Source organism: Lepisosteus oculatus, chromosome 5 (assembly GCF_040954835.1).
Source record: "Lepisosteus oculatus isolate fLepOcu1 chromosome 5, fLepOcu1.hap2, whole genome shotgun sequence".
NCBI lineage: Eukaryota > Metazoa > Chordata > Actinopteri > Semionotiformes > Lepisosteidae > Lepisosteus > Lepisosteus oculatus.
In genome coordinates, this window is record NC_090700.1 from 38,901,114 (window position 1) to 38,920,626 (window position 19,513).

The 19,513-nt window shown below is 42.0% G+C and overlaps 1 protein-coding gene and 1 long non-coding RNA gene across 2 annotated transcripts; one reads left to right on the forward strand and one right to left on the reverse strand.

Annotated features, from left to right (window-relative positions):
* Positions 1–1,215: 1,215 nt before the first annotated feature.
* LOC138239212 (uncharacterized) lies at positions 1,216–9,828 on the forward strand. The gene is made up of 3 exons (XR_011189684.1): positions 1,216–1,283; positions 6,573–6,902; positions 8,353–9,828. It is a non-coding gene; the product is annotated as an uncharacterized lncRNA (long non-coding RNA).
* Positions 6,666–10,185, reverse strand: fmoda (fibromodulin a). Its single transcript, XM_006628458.3, has 3 exons — positions 9,927–10,185; positions 8,286–9,234; positions 6,666–6,823 (listed from the first exon to the last, which is right to left on the reverse strand). The coding sequence occupies exons 2-3, from the start codon at positions 9,193–9,195 to the stop codon at positions 6,672–6,674; spliced, it is 1,062 nt and encodes a 353-aa protein (XP_006628521.2). The 5' UTR covers positions 9,196–9,234; positions 9,927–10,185; the 3' UTR covers positions 6,666–6,671.
* Positions 10,186–19,513: the final 9,328 nt, after the last annotated feature.

Sequence of the window (19,513 nt, forward strand, 5' to 3'; positions counted from 1 at the left end):
ACAGACTCCATACTGACAGCATCCCAGGAACTGAGCCCAGCAATGCTAACAACTGCGCCGCCCCTCATCATTCCTTGTGTATTCCCAGCATGCTCCCTAACGGCCACTGGCAACCTTGCTGGCTGAGGTGACTTATGGGGAAGGTGACCTCCAAGGAACTCAGATGCTAATATGCCTTGTAGGAATAATACCAGCTGATGTGGTCTTGCTGTTTGAACCAGTAGCAAATCATTGACAAAACAGCTCAAGTGCCCACATAGCTTTGTCAACAGTAAATGTATACTTTAAAAATAGAGAATCTTATTCACGATAAACTCAAAACCTTGAATTGCCCTTCAGTTGCAAATCTCACACCCATTACTTTATTGCGTGGCAGGCTTCCACTGGACAGAGGAAAGATTTGACCAACATCCGCCAACTGGGTGCTTCATTTTTGCTTATTTTGTTTGGGAGAGGGCTCATGGTTTTCATTTGTTCAGTGCCTTAGTTTCAGAATTCAAAACGTCTTGGCATTTTGCAGAAAAGGAAAGCTGAACATGCGACTTCACCTCGCATCTCTGTAAATCACTTTTTTCAAAATTTCCTGTAAATATGGAGAGGTGTAATATCTGTTGTTTCTAAGACAGACCACCAGATGGAGCTCACTGAAAAAGAATTCGGAGTAATATGACCAGAGTGAGTTATTTTTTTATTTCGAGTGGAATTTATAACACAGGAATTTCATTTTCAAATAAACAATATGCAGAGGCTCCAGATGCTAAAAATTAAGATACATCTTCCCATTCCCACATGACATATCTCGCTTGATCACTGAAAATTAGGATTAAATTGCAATACATTCCCCAATTAGTCAGGTGTCAAGATAAACACGTAATTCTGATATTAAACCAGGTTCACAAGCACAAAATTGTTTTGTTTTACCCGCTTCCAGGCGAGGAACAAAATATCAGGAAGTAAAAAAAAAGTTTTTTTTTTTTACTTTTTAAAGTAAAATGGTTAGCATTATAGTCCTTTGAAAGATACTCTTAGATTATTTGATTTTTGAGAGTGAAATGCATTACGTCTTCCTGTAAATAGGAAGGTTTTCTTCAGCCAAAGGTTTTTACTGTTAAAACGGAGAACAGAATCTGATTGACATGACCGTTTCCTTCTGGAATTTCCCTAAGAAATAATAACAGCAGTTTCTTCTGCCGTTTGCTTCGCTTTGAACAGTAGTTAGGCTGTTTCTTTGTGTTTGTTCGTTGATCAGGGCCGTTGAGTTAGAAGGGGCCGGGGACTTTGCTGTAAGTTTTCTTTGTGTTTCTCTTGAAACGTTTTGAATCCTTCAACTTGGAAATTACCCAAGATATATACAGTTAACATGAAAGTTACTGTTACAAATATACAGCAAATTAGGAAGGTTAGGTGGGATAATGCCTTAGTCTCCAATCGCACGTCTTCTCGAACTTGGTTATAATGGACGCTACCGTGGACGCTAAAGGGGGTAGAAAAATATATTTTCTGATCACCTATATTATGCCATATATTTTACATTAGACATACTGTATATATTTAGAAACTGTATCCATGCACTGGTTATTCACAAACTTCTGAAAATTGTGTTAATTACTTCTGACTTCTGATTTTTTACGTCCGACTGTATATTACACAAACCCTTAAAAAAAACGAACTTATCTGGCGAAAGCCAGACGTTTGGCAACCTTACCTGTGTTGGCTACAAGAGCTCTGTGAAGTTGCCGCCCCCCTACAAACAGCACAAACGATGAAACTCACCTCATCCGTTAGTGCTGCGTTTGTGCCATTGAAAGTAGCTTCCCAGCTGCTTTCGTTCCTGAGATATAATGCCTTTTTTTCGGGGGGTCACCTTGTTCAGCCCCCCTACACTGTTACAGGTGCGAGGATAACAATTCTGCAGTTTTGTGTTTCTCTGCTTGACCTGGTGGGTGGCGGCGGGTTTTTTGCATTATGATACCAGTTCATTCTGTCCGTTTGTGTGAGCAGGAAAAATACATTTTTCGAGTATCATACCCTAATCAGAAGAGTTGCGGGTGTAGTCTTAAAAAGCGAACACTAGCAAACAATTGGATGTTCTTACAAAGAGGCTTTAACGAGCACGTCTTAATACTTCGCACTCTTTTAAAATCTGAAGAAGTGATCAGTTTCTCGCTGTCTCCTTCTTAAATAAACACGCGCACTAGGGGGGGTGTAAAATTTACTGACACCAAGACCACTGTTGTTGCATTTTTTTATGTTAAGTACATTTGTCAACATGAAAAAGAACCAGGATGTTGTTTTAAGGGGCAGTACTGTACGTACAAAGTTGACACGGGTAGTTCGTAACACATCCTAGAAGCAACTACCGTCTCATACATGCAGATCGCGGCAATTTACAGGGTTGTACAATTTACAATTGTATTTACAGGGTTCTTATGCGTAAACATGAAACGATAAGCTCACGGTCCTTTGTGTTTCTGGTCAGTCTTTGGTGTAGAATACAGCGTGAGGGCAAACCTCGTCCTATGAAGACACAGATATACTGTACATTAAGTGCCTTTGTTAGATCGTCATATTTCTCCCAGGTGAAGTCGTGTCTTTTGCAGTATGCAATGTAGTGACCCAGGATATGTTTGCTTGTCCAGCTCCATGAAGTTGCACCCCGCCCCCCAACAAACAGCACAAACGATGAAACCCACCGCATTCGTTAGTGCTGCGTTTGTGCCGGTTTGTGTAGTTGAAAGTAGCGTTTGTGCTGCTTTCATTCCCGAAATCTAGCGCCTTGTTTTTTCGGGTAATAACGTGACTACAAGGGAATTTGCAGGTATCAACATACTCGGTACTTTAAATCCTGAATGTAAAGAAAACAACCGGTGCAATTTGTTTTCTGAGTCTGTCTTGTCGGGTGGGGTGGATGTTTCAATATATTTTCATATAGCGCCTTCTTTTTCTGGCTGTGACGTCACTCTATGGCGTACAAAAACAGCAAGGTCACGACCACCAGATCTTTCAATTGTGATCTTTTGATCAGTTGACCCCAGCTTTGCAATTTCACACCTTTATAGTTGGGTAACAATACAGAGCTTTAATCTAGTATGTTTCCTTGAACAGTATAACCAGATGATGCAATTTTGTACTAAACTCTTTACTTTAATATACCGTTTTGTGATGGTATGCGGTTCTTTTGAACTCCATGTCGCGACATAGGGGCACGGCATTTCGTCTAGCTTCATATCAGGAAATATGGACTCCATGTCCCGACATGGGGGCAAGAGGGGGCAACATGTCATATCGCGATATATGGACTTCATGTCATGACATGGGGTCTGGGAGGCATGCCATATCGCGATATGCGGGCTTCATGTGTCGACATGGGGGGCGGGGTGGCACATCATATCGCGATATGCGGGCTTTATGTCGCGACATGGGGGCGGGGCGGCACGTCATATCGCGATATGCGGGCTTCATGTCGCGACATTGGGGCGGGGCGGCACGTCATATCGCGATATGCGGGCTTTATGTCGCGACATGGGGGGCGGGGCGGCACGTCATATCGCGATATGCGGGCTTCATGTCGCGACACGGGGGCGGGGCGGTACGTCATATCGCGATATGCGGGCTTCAGTCCTCGACATGGGGGGCGTGGGCGGCATGTCATATCGTGATATATGAACTCTATGTCGCAATATGGGGGCTGGGGCGTTTTGTTGGGGTATGTCATATCACGATATACTGTACGGGCTTATAGATATCGCGGTAGTAACGCGATGCGATCTTGAAGTCCGCACCCATATCATGACAAGCTATCTGAGTCATGAACGCGCTGTGGATGCCATGACATTCTTTGTCTGCTTTGTCAGTCTTGAGCTCAGTGCGATTTATCTTAGATCAGTTATTGGAAACCAATGGATGTGTTACTGTGTATCCACCGTGCTTATACAGCTCACACGGTTAACCGGGGCTGCAGCATTTGGACCAACAGGAAAACCCCTCACCGATATATCTACATATACAGTATATAGTTTTTGAACTTCCGCTGTGGCGTTTACCCAATCAGTGTCGATTCTCAGTCTTACTAAATTTCACCCAATCGCGGCCCGAACTGTTCGGGGTTTAGCCAATCACGGGTCTGAGAGCTGCTCGAGCTTGCAGCGCCAGGTGGATCGGCTTGTTTACTGTCAATGATAATCTAATTTTAAAATGCTTTACCTATTTGCAAAATAACTGCATCGGCTTATTTTTTTTATTTTAATGTCTTAATTGATTCAATATATCCCGTATTCTTCTAAATAAATTTTATTTGCAATATAACAGTCTCCGCTGTTTTCTGTAATTAATACATAGTATTTTTTAAACACTTTTAATAGTATATTGAAGGTAGGGGAAACCACCTACTGCTTTGTACTTCAAAAATTAATAGAAATGTAAAGTCTATGATAATATATTACTATGCTTGTGCGTTCAATTTTGTTTTTTATTGTAAAATTATATCGATCTTGAAACTAATACCTAAAAATGTGAATATGGGCACTCGTGTTATACCAGAGGTAATTTGGAAACTGGTGTTGTCAGGATACAGCAACAGTGTCTCTTCACCAATAAAAGGAGTACACAAGCAATACATTTTCGAGAATATGGTTAAAAATTAAAAGAGAAAACACTTAACCCAATTAACTAACATAATAACTCCTCCCTAAACGTAAGACTGTTTATAAGTGTAAAGGCTGCGGTCAACTGATCAAAATATCACAGTTGAAAGATCTGGTGGCCGTGACTTTTTGTACGTTGCAGAGAGTTAAAGTACCGAGTATGTTGGTACCTGTAAACTTCCTTGTAGGTAGTCCCGTGAGTACCCGATAAAACAAGTCGTTTCGGGAACGAAAGCAGCACAAACGCCACTGTCAACAACACAAACCGGCACAAACACACTAACGAATGCGGTGGGTTTCATCGTTTGTGCTGTTTGTATGGTTGGCAACTTCACGGAACAGGACATGTCTACAGCCAGACGCTTGTTTAAATAGGGCTTTACTGCGGAGGGAAATATTTACACCAGTAAATGGTGCAGGAATGAACTGGCCATTCATAAGAGAACATGAGGAGTGTTGCGAAATGAGAGGCGCCATTCAGACCACTTTTCTCGTAAGGTTGCTAATATCTTTATATGAAAATGCTGTCTGCCCCCTACTTTAAACATCGCACCAAGTCATTCAGCGTCTGAAGCTGTCTGAAGTCGAGCAGGTCCGTATCTTTGGTAGGAGCAGCGTGCTCAAACGAAAATCCTTAAATCGCGTCTTAATCCGGAAATGAGAGTTTTCGCTTCTACGGTCTGCGTAACAGTACAGTACATGACTGTCAACACCAGCTTTTCATTTCCCTGCCTAGGTTCTTCGAGTGATTTCAACGTTTAGACGTTGCGAGCTTTTTGCAAGATAACAAAACAACCGAGAGGTATTTTCTTAGTAAAATATGATTTTATTTGTACTTATACATAATCGACAATGTAATCATTATACTAAAACGCCAGATCTTGAAGGCATTTAACATGTTTCATAAGCATGCAATACCTATGCAATTTGTTTTTTGGGATAAATAAGTAATATTAAAATATCATTTGAATATATGTAAGCTAATGAGGCTTGCAATAACAGGACAATATAATATTTGATTAAACGGACTTAATTAACCTGGAATAGAACATTTCAGACACATAGTATTTTTAATTTAGGTCTCGCAAATGTTTTTTTAAACATTGGAAAATAAGTTACAAATGAGATTAGGTATTCAGTGTCTTTAAAGGTTAGGAAGTAGTCAGACTGGCCCAAGGAATCTCTCCTGAAGCAAATACTATGAATGCTTGCCATGAATAAGTACCCGGAATGGTGTTTAATAACTTATCATTCATATTAATGTTTCCAGCGTTTGATAAAGGAAACTCAATATGCATTGTTGCTGTGTACCTATTTCCCATTTCTCCCCTTGCAGAAGTGTTCTGGGCCAAAGATGTTGTTGAGAATGTAGCTCTGGAGATCTTATACGGAGACTCAGAGGGTGAGGTCAGAGGTCAGAGGTCGGCATGATGACCCGGAATTCTATATATGTCATGAAAATGCAGAGCAAATAAAACAAAAACTGGTTGGATTGCTTTCTGTAGACTGTAACTCTCACTCACCGTATGGAGTGAAGTCCTGGGAAACACTCTGGCCTACATCTTAACTAAAAGAATTGGTGATAATCCAGTTAATTTTATGGGTAACAACAAATACAACAGAAAATTGACAAAGAAAATAAAAAAATATTAAAGACGACTTTAGAGTATTCCTTCAAGCACCAAAGCCTTGCAAGGCACCTTAGTGGAAACTGTCGTCTTTGTCTGTCAGACTGATGCTGCGAACAGTCAGGCACAGGAGTGCTCGTTGTGAGATTCACCGGAGGAGTGCTTTGGAAGGGCCTCAGGCTGGGTGTCCCTGTCATTCACACTATTTTATTTGAATGCTTGCAATGCTAAAGCAGAGATTGACACTTTAACAAAGGTCTAATCTTGCTTACATGGTGGTTTTTTTTTTGTTGTGTGGTAGGGATTTGACAAACCCATCGTTTCCTTGAAATTGCCGGTTGCTGTGGGCGAGGCTGGCCTGCTCCCGTCCTCCCGCTGTCCTGGTAGGAGCTCCGAGCTGCTAGAGGTCGATGATAGCGGCCAGGCGGAGGCAGAGGGCCGCCTCGGCGGGCACCGCGCCCTCCGCGAGCTCGTTGCCGTCCAGCCTCAGCACGCGCAGCTGGGAGAAGTTCATGATGTCGATCACCGAGCAGAAGCTGCTGACGGAGAAGTCTGGAAAGGCACACAGAGGGGGCGTCAGCTCGTAACTCGGCACGCAGAGCAGGCATAGTGCAGCCCCTGAGCACTTCAGGTACCCTGCTTCTCTCTGAGTGATCTGCTTGCGGGCTGTGCGAAACGTGCAGTCAGTTATGTCAGAACGTCAGGTTGTCTGAACTTCAGTTTAGGTGTTCAAAACAGAAAGATCCTTAATAGAAGGTGAAAGATACACAGTGAACTCATATGTAAGTGACATGATGCTTTTACATCTTTCAATACACCTTCACAGTCTTTTTCAGTGTTTTACAAATTTCAGTTCAGCCCATATAGTTTGGTAGTTTGGTAGTTGGTAGTTAATTAATCCCAGAATATCTTCCAGCTGTTTCATGAAAGAAGCCAGGGTATCGGCTTCAACCACACAGCTGTGTAACTTATCCCACACTCCCACAACCCCTGTGCACACCCCTCTTGTTTAAATGGTTACTGAAGATATTTTAATCTGTAAGCCCCACATTTTCTAGGGTAACCACAACAGGAATGATTATAATGAGAAGAGCACAGGAAAGCAAGTTACATATAGGACCATGTAAGCTAACAGGTTATCCTAAATGTGTTTTGTTTTAATGCATTTTCTATTTATAAGCTGCTGTTTCATTGTGGAAAGCTATAGGAAGGATCTTAAGATTTTGAAGCTTTCATCATCTTAATTGTATGGGACTCCTACGAAACAGCATGGAATTAATTTTAGTGTCGGCCACAAGAAAATGTGGTGGTGTCACTGCACAGAAGAATTACTGCATGGTAAGCCAGTGTCTAACATATAATAAGAAATAACAAGACAACCATAAGGACAGACAAGACTTTTACAGATATCACTAGACTCCCCATCTGCAGCATCTCTGAGTAGAAAAATACGAACAGACTGTAAATCACACACTGGAGCCAAAGGCACACCTTTCCCCACCAGGACACAATCAGCTGACAACAGAAAAGTAAGAAAACTGATGCTGCCTGTTGGGAAGAAAGCAGCCCTGAGCAAACCCAGTCTAGTGCTGGGGCTTCCAGCAGCTGCTGTACTCCCAGCCCGTCTGGACAGTACTTGGGAAATGAATCACATCACATGTTTTACATATTACAGTACCTTTTTGACTGTATATTGCGGTGGGCTTGCACAATAGTTTCACATTTTTCCAGTTTTCCCAAGCTTTGGAGATGCTTTGCTTTTTGGCAGTTTCCTGCAGGTGGAATAATGCCATGTTTCTCACCATTTGTTCACTGTTTGCAACAATGCTTCACTATGCTATTGCTGTATCATAGTATATCACAGCAGACATTTCTAAGGGTAGGACAAGGGTGAGAGTTTAGGGTTAGGCGAAGATGAATTAGGGCTAGGTTTAAGGTCCTGATTAAGGTTAGCTATGTCTTGTTATTTTGCACAATACAGGCTCACAGGGCATTAAAACCAGAAGTTCTGTACCTTTGATTTGATTGGCATGCAAGTAGAGGTTTTCCAAGCTGGTGCTGACAGGGGGGATTTTCTGCAGCTTGTTATACGACAGGTCAAGCTCGATCAGGCTGCTGAAGTTGAAGGTGTTGGAGGGAATGCCCTCGTCCGTGAGCTTGTTATTGGAGAGGCGGATGTACTGCAGCTTGGCAAACCTTTGGAAGAAGTCGCTGGGGATGGAGCCGATGCCGTTGAACTCCAGGTAGAGCTGCTGCAGCCCCTCGGGCAGGCTGTCGGGGAGCTTCTTAAGCTTGTTGTTGCTGATGTCCAGGAGCAACAGAGATGTCAGCCCCTTCAAGGCTCCCCCGACCTCTTCAATCGAGTTATCGTTGAGGAGCAGCACACTCAGGTTGGCCATCCCCTCGAAAGAAGCGGGTTGGATCTTGCTGATCCTGTTGTTGGACAACCGGAGGTCCCTGAGTGACCTGGGCAGTCCCTGGGGCACTCGTGTCAGGTTGTTGTGGTCCAGGTACAGCCTGTCCAGCTGCAGCAGGTTGGAGAAGACTTTTGCCCCTAAGTTGTCCGTGCTGAGCAGATTCCGGTGCAGCATGATCCAGGCCAGATCGGTGGCGTTGTCGAACACCCCATCCTGAATCGAAGTGATCTGGTTGTTCTGGAAGTAGATGTACTTCATCCGGGACGGCACGAAGGGGACGTGCCCCAGTTTGCGGCTGTCGCAGTACATGGCGATGGGGAAACTGGGAAGGCAGTCACACTCCAGTGGGCACTCTCTGCCCGGGGAGCCCACGGAGTCCTGCCCTCTGAAGGAATTGTAGCCAGCCCAGCGTTCGCGCAGGTACGACAACCAGAAGAAGTTGTCTTGGTTCTGGCACAGAGTTAGTCCATACAGCCCCGTCGCTAGCAGGAGTGCAGCCAGTCTCATTCTTGCAGTTAGTACTCAGCCCAGGAAATGGAGCAAGAGCTGCAAAAGGAGTTTCATCTTTATTAATGTCATGGCATATTGTATATATATTGATTACATTCAATCAGAAAATAATTTATCTTTTCAAAGACCATGTCTTGTGATCAAGTGATCTGATAGACCAAGACGACTGTTCTTCTGAAACAGTGAAGAGAACCCTGATAAGGTTGTTTTTGATCTGTTGAAATGGAAATACAGAAATACTCAGCTTTTTGCTTCTTACATTTCCCATGATAAAATAATACACTTCTGTTTTAAAATTTCCTTGCAGGAGGCATGCTGTTATTTTGTATCTAATCATGATGCCTCTCAAATCAAGAAACCTACAAGAAATGTCTGAATTAGTGTGGTATTTGCAAGTAATGTGTTACAGAAAGTGGGCGATTAATGTTTGCTTTCTAGCCCAATTTAGGATGTGCATCAGCAGCTATCCCACCTGAAAAAGAAGAAAATATTTTGAACTTTTCAAGCCAGCAAGAACCCAAAACTGAAAGCAAAAAATGTATGAATCCCAATAGTGTTCAAATCTGCAGGGAGCTCTGCAGTGCAAATTCTAAATACAGGTCAAGTGAATAAATGTTCATTTATATAAAATGACGCATGTGCTTTCATGATTAAATTAGAATTATTTTGCAATCTAACGTACACATTTCTTTACAAAGGTACTTTTTAACTGAGAAAAATACACCAACCTGGATAAAAAAATGCAGTCCTTCGCTGTCCCGTCTCTGCCTGTGGCTTTCTTTCTGGGTCTGAGTGCTAAAGATGTATAACAGTTTGTAAATACCTTCTCTGGAGTAGCCTTTTTTTTCAACCTGTCCAATTACTGCAGGCTTCCTTGTTCCATCAGTGATCCTTAGCTATTAGCATAGGCTGGCTGTTTTGTATGACCTAGAGCCAGTATTAATCCCATCTGCAAAACAGGTTAGGTAAACGTGCACTGTAATGGCAACCTTGTCTTTCTCATTAGACCTGAGAATTGAACAGGACCTTCTCATTAACTGAGTAGGAGGTGTGACCTGTTTTTTTCCTTTTGGCATGTGCTTGTTTTTGGGAGTAGGCCAAAGTGGAGGTGACATGAACACAACTGATCCCTCCCAAATAATAAGTCAAACCTACAGAGCAATTTCTAAACTCTTGAAACTATTCTGTTTTCGTCACTGAAGCAGGTGATTTGTTCAGATAAGAAGATTAAGGATAGTGTGGACTGAAAATCCAAACAAACATTAGTCCTCAAGGACTGCAGTTGTCCATTCCTGACTTGATTGGAATTGTTAATTTGGTAAATCTTTCAAAACCCAAATTTTCACAGATTGATGATTTGACAGTGACCCGCTGTATAAGTTGAATCCCGTCCAAGCTGTTGGCCTCCCCAACATACACCTTAATGTTGGGATTATAATTATTCATCAATACATCCCTGCATTACAAGGCTGTAGAAGCCAGAGCCTATCCCAGCAAGCAAAGGGCACAAGGCAGGATACAGCCTGGATGGGACGCCAGTCAATCGTAAGTCACACACTGACACAAAGACACACACATTCACACCAGGGCCATACCTACAAGTATGTCTTTTGACTGTAGGGGAAACACACACAAACATGGGGAGAACATACAAACTCCATACAGGTAGTACTCCAGGAACCCAGGGCCCCAGTGCTGTGAGACAGCAATGATAACCACTTTGCCACCTTGCCTCCTATTATTATTATTTTACTGTTATATAATTGTATTTATCTAAGGCAACATACAATATATAAAAGGTTAGGGACTGGTATGAAAGAGGCAGTTTCTGCTCTTTGAAGGTAGCTGGCGAATGGGTAGTAGGAAGGTTACAGAGGAGGAGTGTGTTGGGAGCAGGAGAGGGAGGGGACAAGAGTGACGCAGAGGTTCTTGTCAGAAGAACGGAGGACGATGGAGAGGTAGAGCCAAGAGGTAAAGAGCTAGAGAGCTCCACGACAGGGAGAGAGAGGAAGGGAAATAAAGGAGTCGGGCTTCGAGAGGTTGAGTCTGAGATGATGGCGCAGCATCCAGGAGGAGATGGCTCTGAGACAACATTAATAATCATGCAGTCATGCACATCTGACCCTGATCAGGCCTCATCTGTAACATCTTATCCTCATTTCAGTGGATTTCAGCAATAGAGCTCAATCAGTTTGAGTTTGATTATGCGTTTTAATTCCTTCTGCAAAATCCCAGTGAACATTTGTATTAGTTTATGTCTTTTAAACCTTGAAGCTGGTATATAGCTGGTATGGATGGTATATGATATATATGAATTAAAGCCTGATACACTATTGAGCATTCTTAGCACTATGCAGCTAAAAATATACTAACTTAGACTTATGAATGCAGTCTTCATTTCCAGTGACACAATCACTGTATTTGTTGGCATATGATGGTCTGTGCTTCCTTCCTGCTTCATTCTTTGCAGGATGTGCTGCTTATTCCCATTATCCCTTGCATACAGTTAAGGAATATGTGCTGGAAAAAAAATATGCACAAAAATTGAAGCAACATTCTGATTCCCCTTGCCCAAAGGAAGAGCAATGGCAGTATCTGACAGCATGGAAATGCAAGTTTGGGGATATTTCAGGAATGGAAGAGAACAATATGTCCTGTGAGAGAGAGTTTGTCCAATGCAGGCCAGAAAAGGTAGATCAAAGTGTGTCATGGGCACTTCGGTTGGTGCAGTGTACCTGATTCCAAGCACAACAAGTACACCTTACACAGGCAATGTATATTTCCATTGGGTCTTCAAAGGAAACATAGAAACCGCAATAATAAAACAAACGTTTGCTCCCATTTGTTACTGTTTTCCATTTTTTTCCTCGTTATGCTGTTGTTAAACACATTGCAAAAAATATTAATGCCAGCACTGGATAACCATTTTTTTTCTGACTACATTACGAAATCTAAAATATCTACACTTTGGGAAGTAATTGACAGGTTTCCATGCCAGTGAAAACACTAAAGTGATGGAAGGCTGGGGAGATGGAAAGGAAGGGACAGGTTTTGGCCCCTGTTGTTTCATCAAGTTTTCTGGCTGGCAGGGCAATAAGGGATCCTTTCGGGTCAGGTTTCCCAGTTGGAGAGTCATCAGGTAAAGCAGTTGTGGGTAAGCTGTGTCTGGAGCTCAAGGAAACTTTATCCATTGCCTCAGTTTGGACTGGGCTGGTGCCTGCTCACTTGAAAAAAGTCTCACATGAAGGAATTGCTTTGCTGTTTTCCCACATCTTTTTTTGTTTCCAGCATGAGAAGCCAAAAAGTGCCATATTACACATTCTCCAAGGAGGCAATCCAGAGCACTGATGCCTTAATGGAAACTGGAGACTTGCTCTATTTTGTTACACAAGGGGATCCACAAGGCAAGCAGTGCTTCAATGGAGGCCTGGCAGAGTTTAAAGAATGAGTCAGAAAAAATGGAAAACAAAGTGAAGCAGAGGCAAACAGCAAACAGCAGTTGTCATCTGCTGAACATTCATGCAAATGTGCACTCACACTCAGATAATCAGAGCTCCACCAACCCCAGACTCAAACTTCTTCCAAATCCAACAAGAAAATACAGATCTTTGATCAACTGTCCATTAAAAATGTTTATGTGAGAATCCTCACAAAACTGTGAGATCCCATCTTACTACTTAATAATGATATTAGGATTTTTTAAGTGATATCATTTCATAAATCAGGAAAGATAAAACCAGCACAGAAAACATTTAAAAATCGATATAATTGTTTTTAAATTAGGACATTTTTAAAGCAATTAAAACAGTACTTGCGATTTAAACAATAGGACACTCCCAGTAACAGTCCTCTCCATGAGCATGTCTGTGCTTTCCTTAGCAGTGGACTGGTGTCCCATCCAGGGTGTACCCTGCCTTGTGCCCATTGATTGCTGTTTCCCTGCAACCTTGAAGTTGTTAAAAATGGATGAATGGACAGATAATAATAAAGATAACAATACTTTTACTTTTCGCTATTACTACTACAAGAAGTAGCAAGATGGGGGGTCAGGGTGTTAAAATGTTGTGCACAGCACCCATTCAGTGACATCACTTGACAATACAGCAAACCCCGATATAAGTGTATGCACTTTCTCAGGGCGTCAGACGTTTGTTACCTGTTCTAATGATCAAACAATGAGCCCCACAATTTGGTAAAATGAAGTCAATCTTAAAAAAAAGCTGTTAAGAGTTAAAGTTTGAAAACGTATCATGTATTGTTTAATAGCCCTGTAAGCTAGATTTCTGGCAAGCAACCCCTTTATTGGACAAGCATGTAACCTGGGCTGAGTAATCATTCATTCTGGCAGACAGCATTCAGGAGTCGGCTTGCAGCCGCCATTACTCCTGTCTTGTTCTTCCTCTGCAGGAGGGCTGGAGATAAGTTCTCTTGGCCTCTGGCCGAAACACAAAACAGGAAAGTGCAGTCAGCATCAGGAAACACTTTAAATTCCTTGTTCCTACAGTCATAGTGATTATCCTCCACAATCTGTCATTCATCACGGTGTGAATATGACACAAAAAGAGGCCCTCGGCCAATTTTGTGGTCCCAGAAGATCTTCTGCGACACCAGATGGTATCCATACTGAGATACAGTGCAGCACACTGTGGGTGAACGTTTATTACAAAGCATAGTTGATATATGAATATATTGTATACAACATGTAGATATTGTAAAACAATGCTGCTAAAATTATTTGCCTTAAATATATTCTAGTTTTGTAGTCGCCAGTGATGAATTGATTTATCTGTATGCATGTGTGGGGAGGTTCTGCTCATTCTCCTTCACAAAGCTACAATTGTCAGAGCTGCCTGCCATGTCCACTCTGGCAAACAGGAGAGTCAGCATCAGTCAGAGGAGGGATGCAGCTCTCACTGGTGGTGTCACAGGCTCGCTGGCTCCCATGCCCTGTAGGCAGGGGGCACCTGAGCTGGTTCATGTCACCTAGCTAGACCAGGCCAATTGTATAGAGGTCACTGTCAGCTGATGACATGTTATGAAATGACATAATAAGTGAGTGCATTTCTGGTGGGTTTAATGGACTATTTAAAATGTATTTGAATATTAATTAGTATTTTTCTTTCCTAGCTATGTGGAAAATTTGAAGTTAGGACATGAGAGTTGGCAACACATAACCCTAACCCTAAGAGAGTTTCATTTGTGAAAGTGGGGGTGACCAGTTGAACTGAAAGACAACAGCCAGCTAGAAATGAAAGAAAAACATTTCCATGAAAATTACAGAGTAAGATTGTTTTGGTGGTGGAGCATTTGATAATTCATTTTCTTTAAAGAAAACAGGACACGTCTTTGTTAACAGACCGCAACTGAATACTTAATTTGCTTACTCGTGAGAAGGAACAGTTTTTGAACAGGACTTTTATTGTTCTGCTTAAATTCACTCATAACTTTAGACGCTCAGGGTTTCAGAAATCAATCAAGTGTTACTAGACATTAATGATACAGTAGTTGAAAGTATGCAGGAATTCCAAAGCGTGTCTAAAGTTTGCAGTGGGATCTTGGATCTGTACCCTAGTTCCACATTTACGACACAATATGTGGCTTTATGATGAAAGGACTGCTGCTCGTTATTCCACCCTCATCATTAGACACCTCAGATGTTTCTTTTTAATTTGGGTTTCTAATCCTGCATCAGAAGCTGTGATGTCTGCGGGACCTGATAGGGAAAGATGCCTGAGCCCAGATGAGAACCAGATATGGCAGCAGGATTTCTTTTCCAACACAGTGTGCTGTAAATTTTAACAAACGATGCAGAGGCCCTGTCTTATTGTAATGTGTGGCACTTGTGTGTCTACTGTGCAAACCTGTGGCTTTGGGCACAGATGGATGTGTGGGATCAAATGACGTGTGAGACTAATTGGAAAGACTGATAGATAGGAGGAATTTCCTTTGTATATCTGTGGCAGATGCAAAATAATTCCTCATTCCAAAGGAAAAAAAAATATTATATGAGGTACTTGTCCACCTTGAAACTTTGACAGTTTGATTTAGTAATACAGCTCGCAAATGTGTGTGTAAAGGAGATCATGCCAGTACAACCACTTATAAGACAGAAGAAACTGAAGACAGCCAGTTACTTGCTTCAATAGATAGGACGAAGGTGTTCAGAAAACTTTGAACTTTGTGAGCCCTGTAAAGTACACATCACTCCATTCCTCTGATGAATTCCTACTCTGGGGTGAGGCACAGATGAAGTGTGGACATCAGTGTCCATCGTTTCATCCATTTTCAGGATTCATTTTCTCCTCAGACGTTCACAGTGAGGAGGAGCGTGACCTTGCAAGCACAGGCACATGACAGGAGCTGTCTGGATACAGTAGACAGGACACAGCACGGAGAGACTGAGATCCTAGTTCACATGGACAGCATGTTTTTGGACTGTGGAAGGAAACCAAAGAAAACCCACATAAACACATTGAGTGACATGGGAACTCTACACACACAGATCCGGATTCAAACCCAGTATCCTAGACATGTGATGCAACAGCACAAGCCACTACGCCCCTGTGCTACCTGACATGTGTCATTATCCATTTACAGAGATTTGATTTGTTTGATTTGACAAGACATTATTTCTAATTTTAGGTGTTATAATATTGCTAACTCACAGGTAACAGTTAGGGTGCCAGCCTAAACATTTCTTGAACTGATGGGTGTTACCACCCTCACCCCTCTCTTAATTCTGCTACACCTTGCAACAAAAACACTGGTATGATTGTGCGCAAGATATTCACAGTCAGCAGATAGTGACATCCCTGCCTCTGTTATGCGTGTGCTGCAGAAGCAGGAGACTCAGCTGCTCAGGGTACATGCTGATATACTGTATTGAAACACTTTACAGCAGATTGGGTCATATCAAATACTCCCAGACAGTTATGGGTACATAGGTTCCAATGAGAGATTAATGTGATTACTTTAAGATTTAAAATTTGTCCATAAACTGAATTATGCATTGCACCTTCGCTAAAATAATGGTTAATTGACATGCAGTGCAAATATGTAGTACTGATCTGTTGTTCTTGGGGTCTGAACAGGGAACAGATAGAAAAAGCAAAAGTATGGGATGTATTTGCTGTGCTCAGTAAATACAAAACTGTTCATTTACACATTTATTTATTTATTATTTTAAGGGCATCTTCAAAATGTTGTGCTCCCTTAAAGCATTGTGTTAATCATGGGGCCCATTATTAAGGTAGAATAACACAAATTTCACATTTTTCAGCCAAAGAATTAAGACCAGCTGTAGAAATTCAGGTCTGTCTTTGGGATGTTTTACAGTGGATTCCCACTCTCAGCAGTTGCACTCATTCTTTCACGAACACTCTGATTTTTCTCCACAGCAGCTGAAGTTTCCAAGCTTGATTTTACTGTTGGTGACCTCCTGGGTCTCCTTTCATCTGTACTTTGGCTTTGATGTTAGGACCCCTCGTGGTGATTCACAACAGCTTAGGCAGTAATCTCACAGCTCAATTACCCCTTATGAAAGAGGATCACATGTTCCTCCTCAGTGGTATTGTAATTCTCATTGTTTTATGTTCATATCTTGTGTTTCAAAACTGAAAGAATTAAAGTACTGCACATCTCAATGAAAAACTCACTGTAAGACGCATTTACAGTATGTTATTTGCTGAATTATATCTACTGCAAAGGTTTATTGCTCAGATCTTAATTGATGGCTTAGCTCTTCATAAATATGAGCTGGCTGGCTCCAGAGGTACTGTGTGCTTATAGACTCCATGAAGTCTTGCAGCAAATAAAAAATGTTTTGGCTGTCATTATTTTTTTTTACCAGCAACATCTCTCAGAAGATTCTAGCTGCATGTGTCTATATAAATCAAAGATGTCCCTTTCTTTCAGCTTTGCTTGACGTCCACAGCTTCTAATCCAGATGGGAGTGATTTCAATTTTTTCTTGCTGAGGAGAACGAAAAAAATGTCCGAGTCCAGAGTTACAGAGCACACTTCCAAAACACGCTTTCCAACCCACTGGCCACCCTGTGGAACAGATGTGAGAGTTTCAGAAACTGACGAGGTGACTCTAGTTACAGCGGCCCGTCTTGTCTGTAACACTGCCTTCAACCGCGCTGTAAAGAAGAAATGTGCTGTCCTCCTGAAGCCAAACTCTGAGTCACGTTTCGACAGAATCAAAGCAACATGATTCCCAGAGGAATTTTTTATGGGGGGGGGGGGGGGGTGTTGTTAAGATGACATTGTTTCAGATATTAAACTTGGATGCTAACAAACAGGATCCTTTAAACAACTTAAAGATCAAACAAAGCAGAACAAAATCCTGTAAGACATTCTGCAGCAATACTGTTGCTGTTAGATTTAGGGAAAATAGTTTTAAACTCCAGAACAGGGCTCACAGAGCAGGATGAGAGTGTTATGGTGATATCCCCCATCAGGATTTCTCAAGAGGCACCTGATTACCAGGAACAAGGTACTGCTCTGCTGGCATTAAGGGTTTAAGGTTTGTCTGGGTTGTATTTAGGTGCTTGGAGATGTTCCTGAAGTGGAATTCTGAATCTAAGACAAAACCACATTCAGTACACTACCATGGAACAACCTATATAAATCATAAAACTGCTTTTTTAGACTGGGCTGATGGTTCAGCTATAGTACGTCCATGGTTAGATGCATACTGTATATTTGAGTCCATAGGGTACAGTTTATTATTTAATTGCGTTGTTGTTTGATGTTTTTGTCTGTTTGTTCCAAAGCAAGAAGAGACACAGTAGATCACTTTTAAAGCATTTAAGAAGAAACTAAAAAAATAATGACCTAACTCTGCGTTATTTTGTACATGACTCAAAGCTGTCTGACTGGCATGAGGCTTTGTGTTGCCACAGTGGCTTGTGGCTTGGCCACAGTACAGAGTCAGCTACAAGATCCTCAACGACTGTTCGGCAGAGAGAAGAGGGGGGGCAAGGCAGGAGAGGTGCAGGAGAGAGGTTACAACCATAATATTTATAAATACAGCAATATACCCCTCTGTCTTCATGAATGGGGTTTTATATTCTGAGTTACACAAGCATATGTATTTGTGCTGATGTTTGAGATTTCTTCATGCAGAAAAGATCTAAAGAGACACCCAGGGCCAACGAGGTAACACATGGAAGTCATGAAGAACAAGACTGCAGAGCCTGTAGAAATGTTTTTTAACACAACAGTTAACAGGGCCGACAGTGGCTGTGCACATTAACCCACAAGCTGCCTTCTAAACTGTGCTGTTGAGCTGCAGTTTTATAAAACATCTTTGTATTCTCTGGAGGAAAACAAACTGGGAGACAAATAATGTTTCCTGTGTTTGTATTTCGATCTCTTGACCTGTACCACTTACGGGTTAAAGTTATGAGGGAGGCCTTTATTCTGGCAAGAAAATTTGGATTAAAAAAGCAACAAGAATATCAGTAATACCAGAACTTAAACATAATATCCTGTGGGAGGCACTGACGGCAGTTTAGAAATCAAAACTATCCTAGGGCCATAAGAGTGAATCCTTAGTTGTTAAGATGAACACAGTAAAGGGAAATTTAGTTTAATTTTTGCAAAGACACAAAAAGGTGCTCTGTCAGACACAGCATTTAGTGAAATTGCCTTTCTGTCCGACACCCACCCACTGCAAGGCCACCATTGTTTACAGAGTATCAGAGTCTGAAGGCTTCAGCTGTGGATATAGGGAGAACTTCCTGTGCATGCTGCCACGGGTTTCAGCCTGTAAGGAGCAAATTAGCAGCAAAGTGCAGAATTGCACTGTTCTAGGGTTTCATTGTAAAACCAACTTTGCAATTCTTGATTAACATGCACATGGAGTCCCCAAGTCCCCATGACCACCTGTGCCACCCAGTCCCTAGTTAGTAAGTGGAAACGAAATGTTGGTGAATTGCATTTTAGAGTGTGGTTCACCAGATTGACAGCTGTCTTTGACCTTCTGCTTTTAAACGCCAGTGAGAAAGTCAGGCTGCATCTCTTGGCTGGTTGAGCTTTGGGCAGAAGAGGGTTGAGTGCAGCAGTTGGTAGCCTTGCCACATGCTTCAGAGGGTCTTTGTTCAGCCATCCAGAAGACCTATGGAAAGTGTCTTCATTTCCTTGTGTTTATATGGAAAGGGCTTTTTCCTGGGATTCGGCTGCTGTGCCTGTTTCCATTCAGCACTGAGACATCAAAACATTGACTTTTCGGGCTGCAGGCCATGCTTCTGAAAAAGAGAAACCTGTTTAGTAAAAGGGGCCCAGTTCCAAAGATTTTAGACTTGAATGGA

Bases quoted from the DNA above. Each gene is read 5' to 3' on its own strand.
- fmoda (XM_006628458.3), bottom strand. From the start codon at position 9,195: ATGAGACTGGCTGCACTCCTGCTAGCGACGGGGCTGTATGGACTAACT. The intron at 6,824-8,285 runs GTACAGAACTTC...GTGCCTTTCCAG, and splicing joins GCATGCCAATCAAATCAAAG to ACTTCTCCGTCAGCAGCTTC.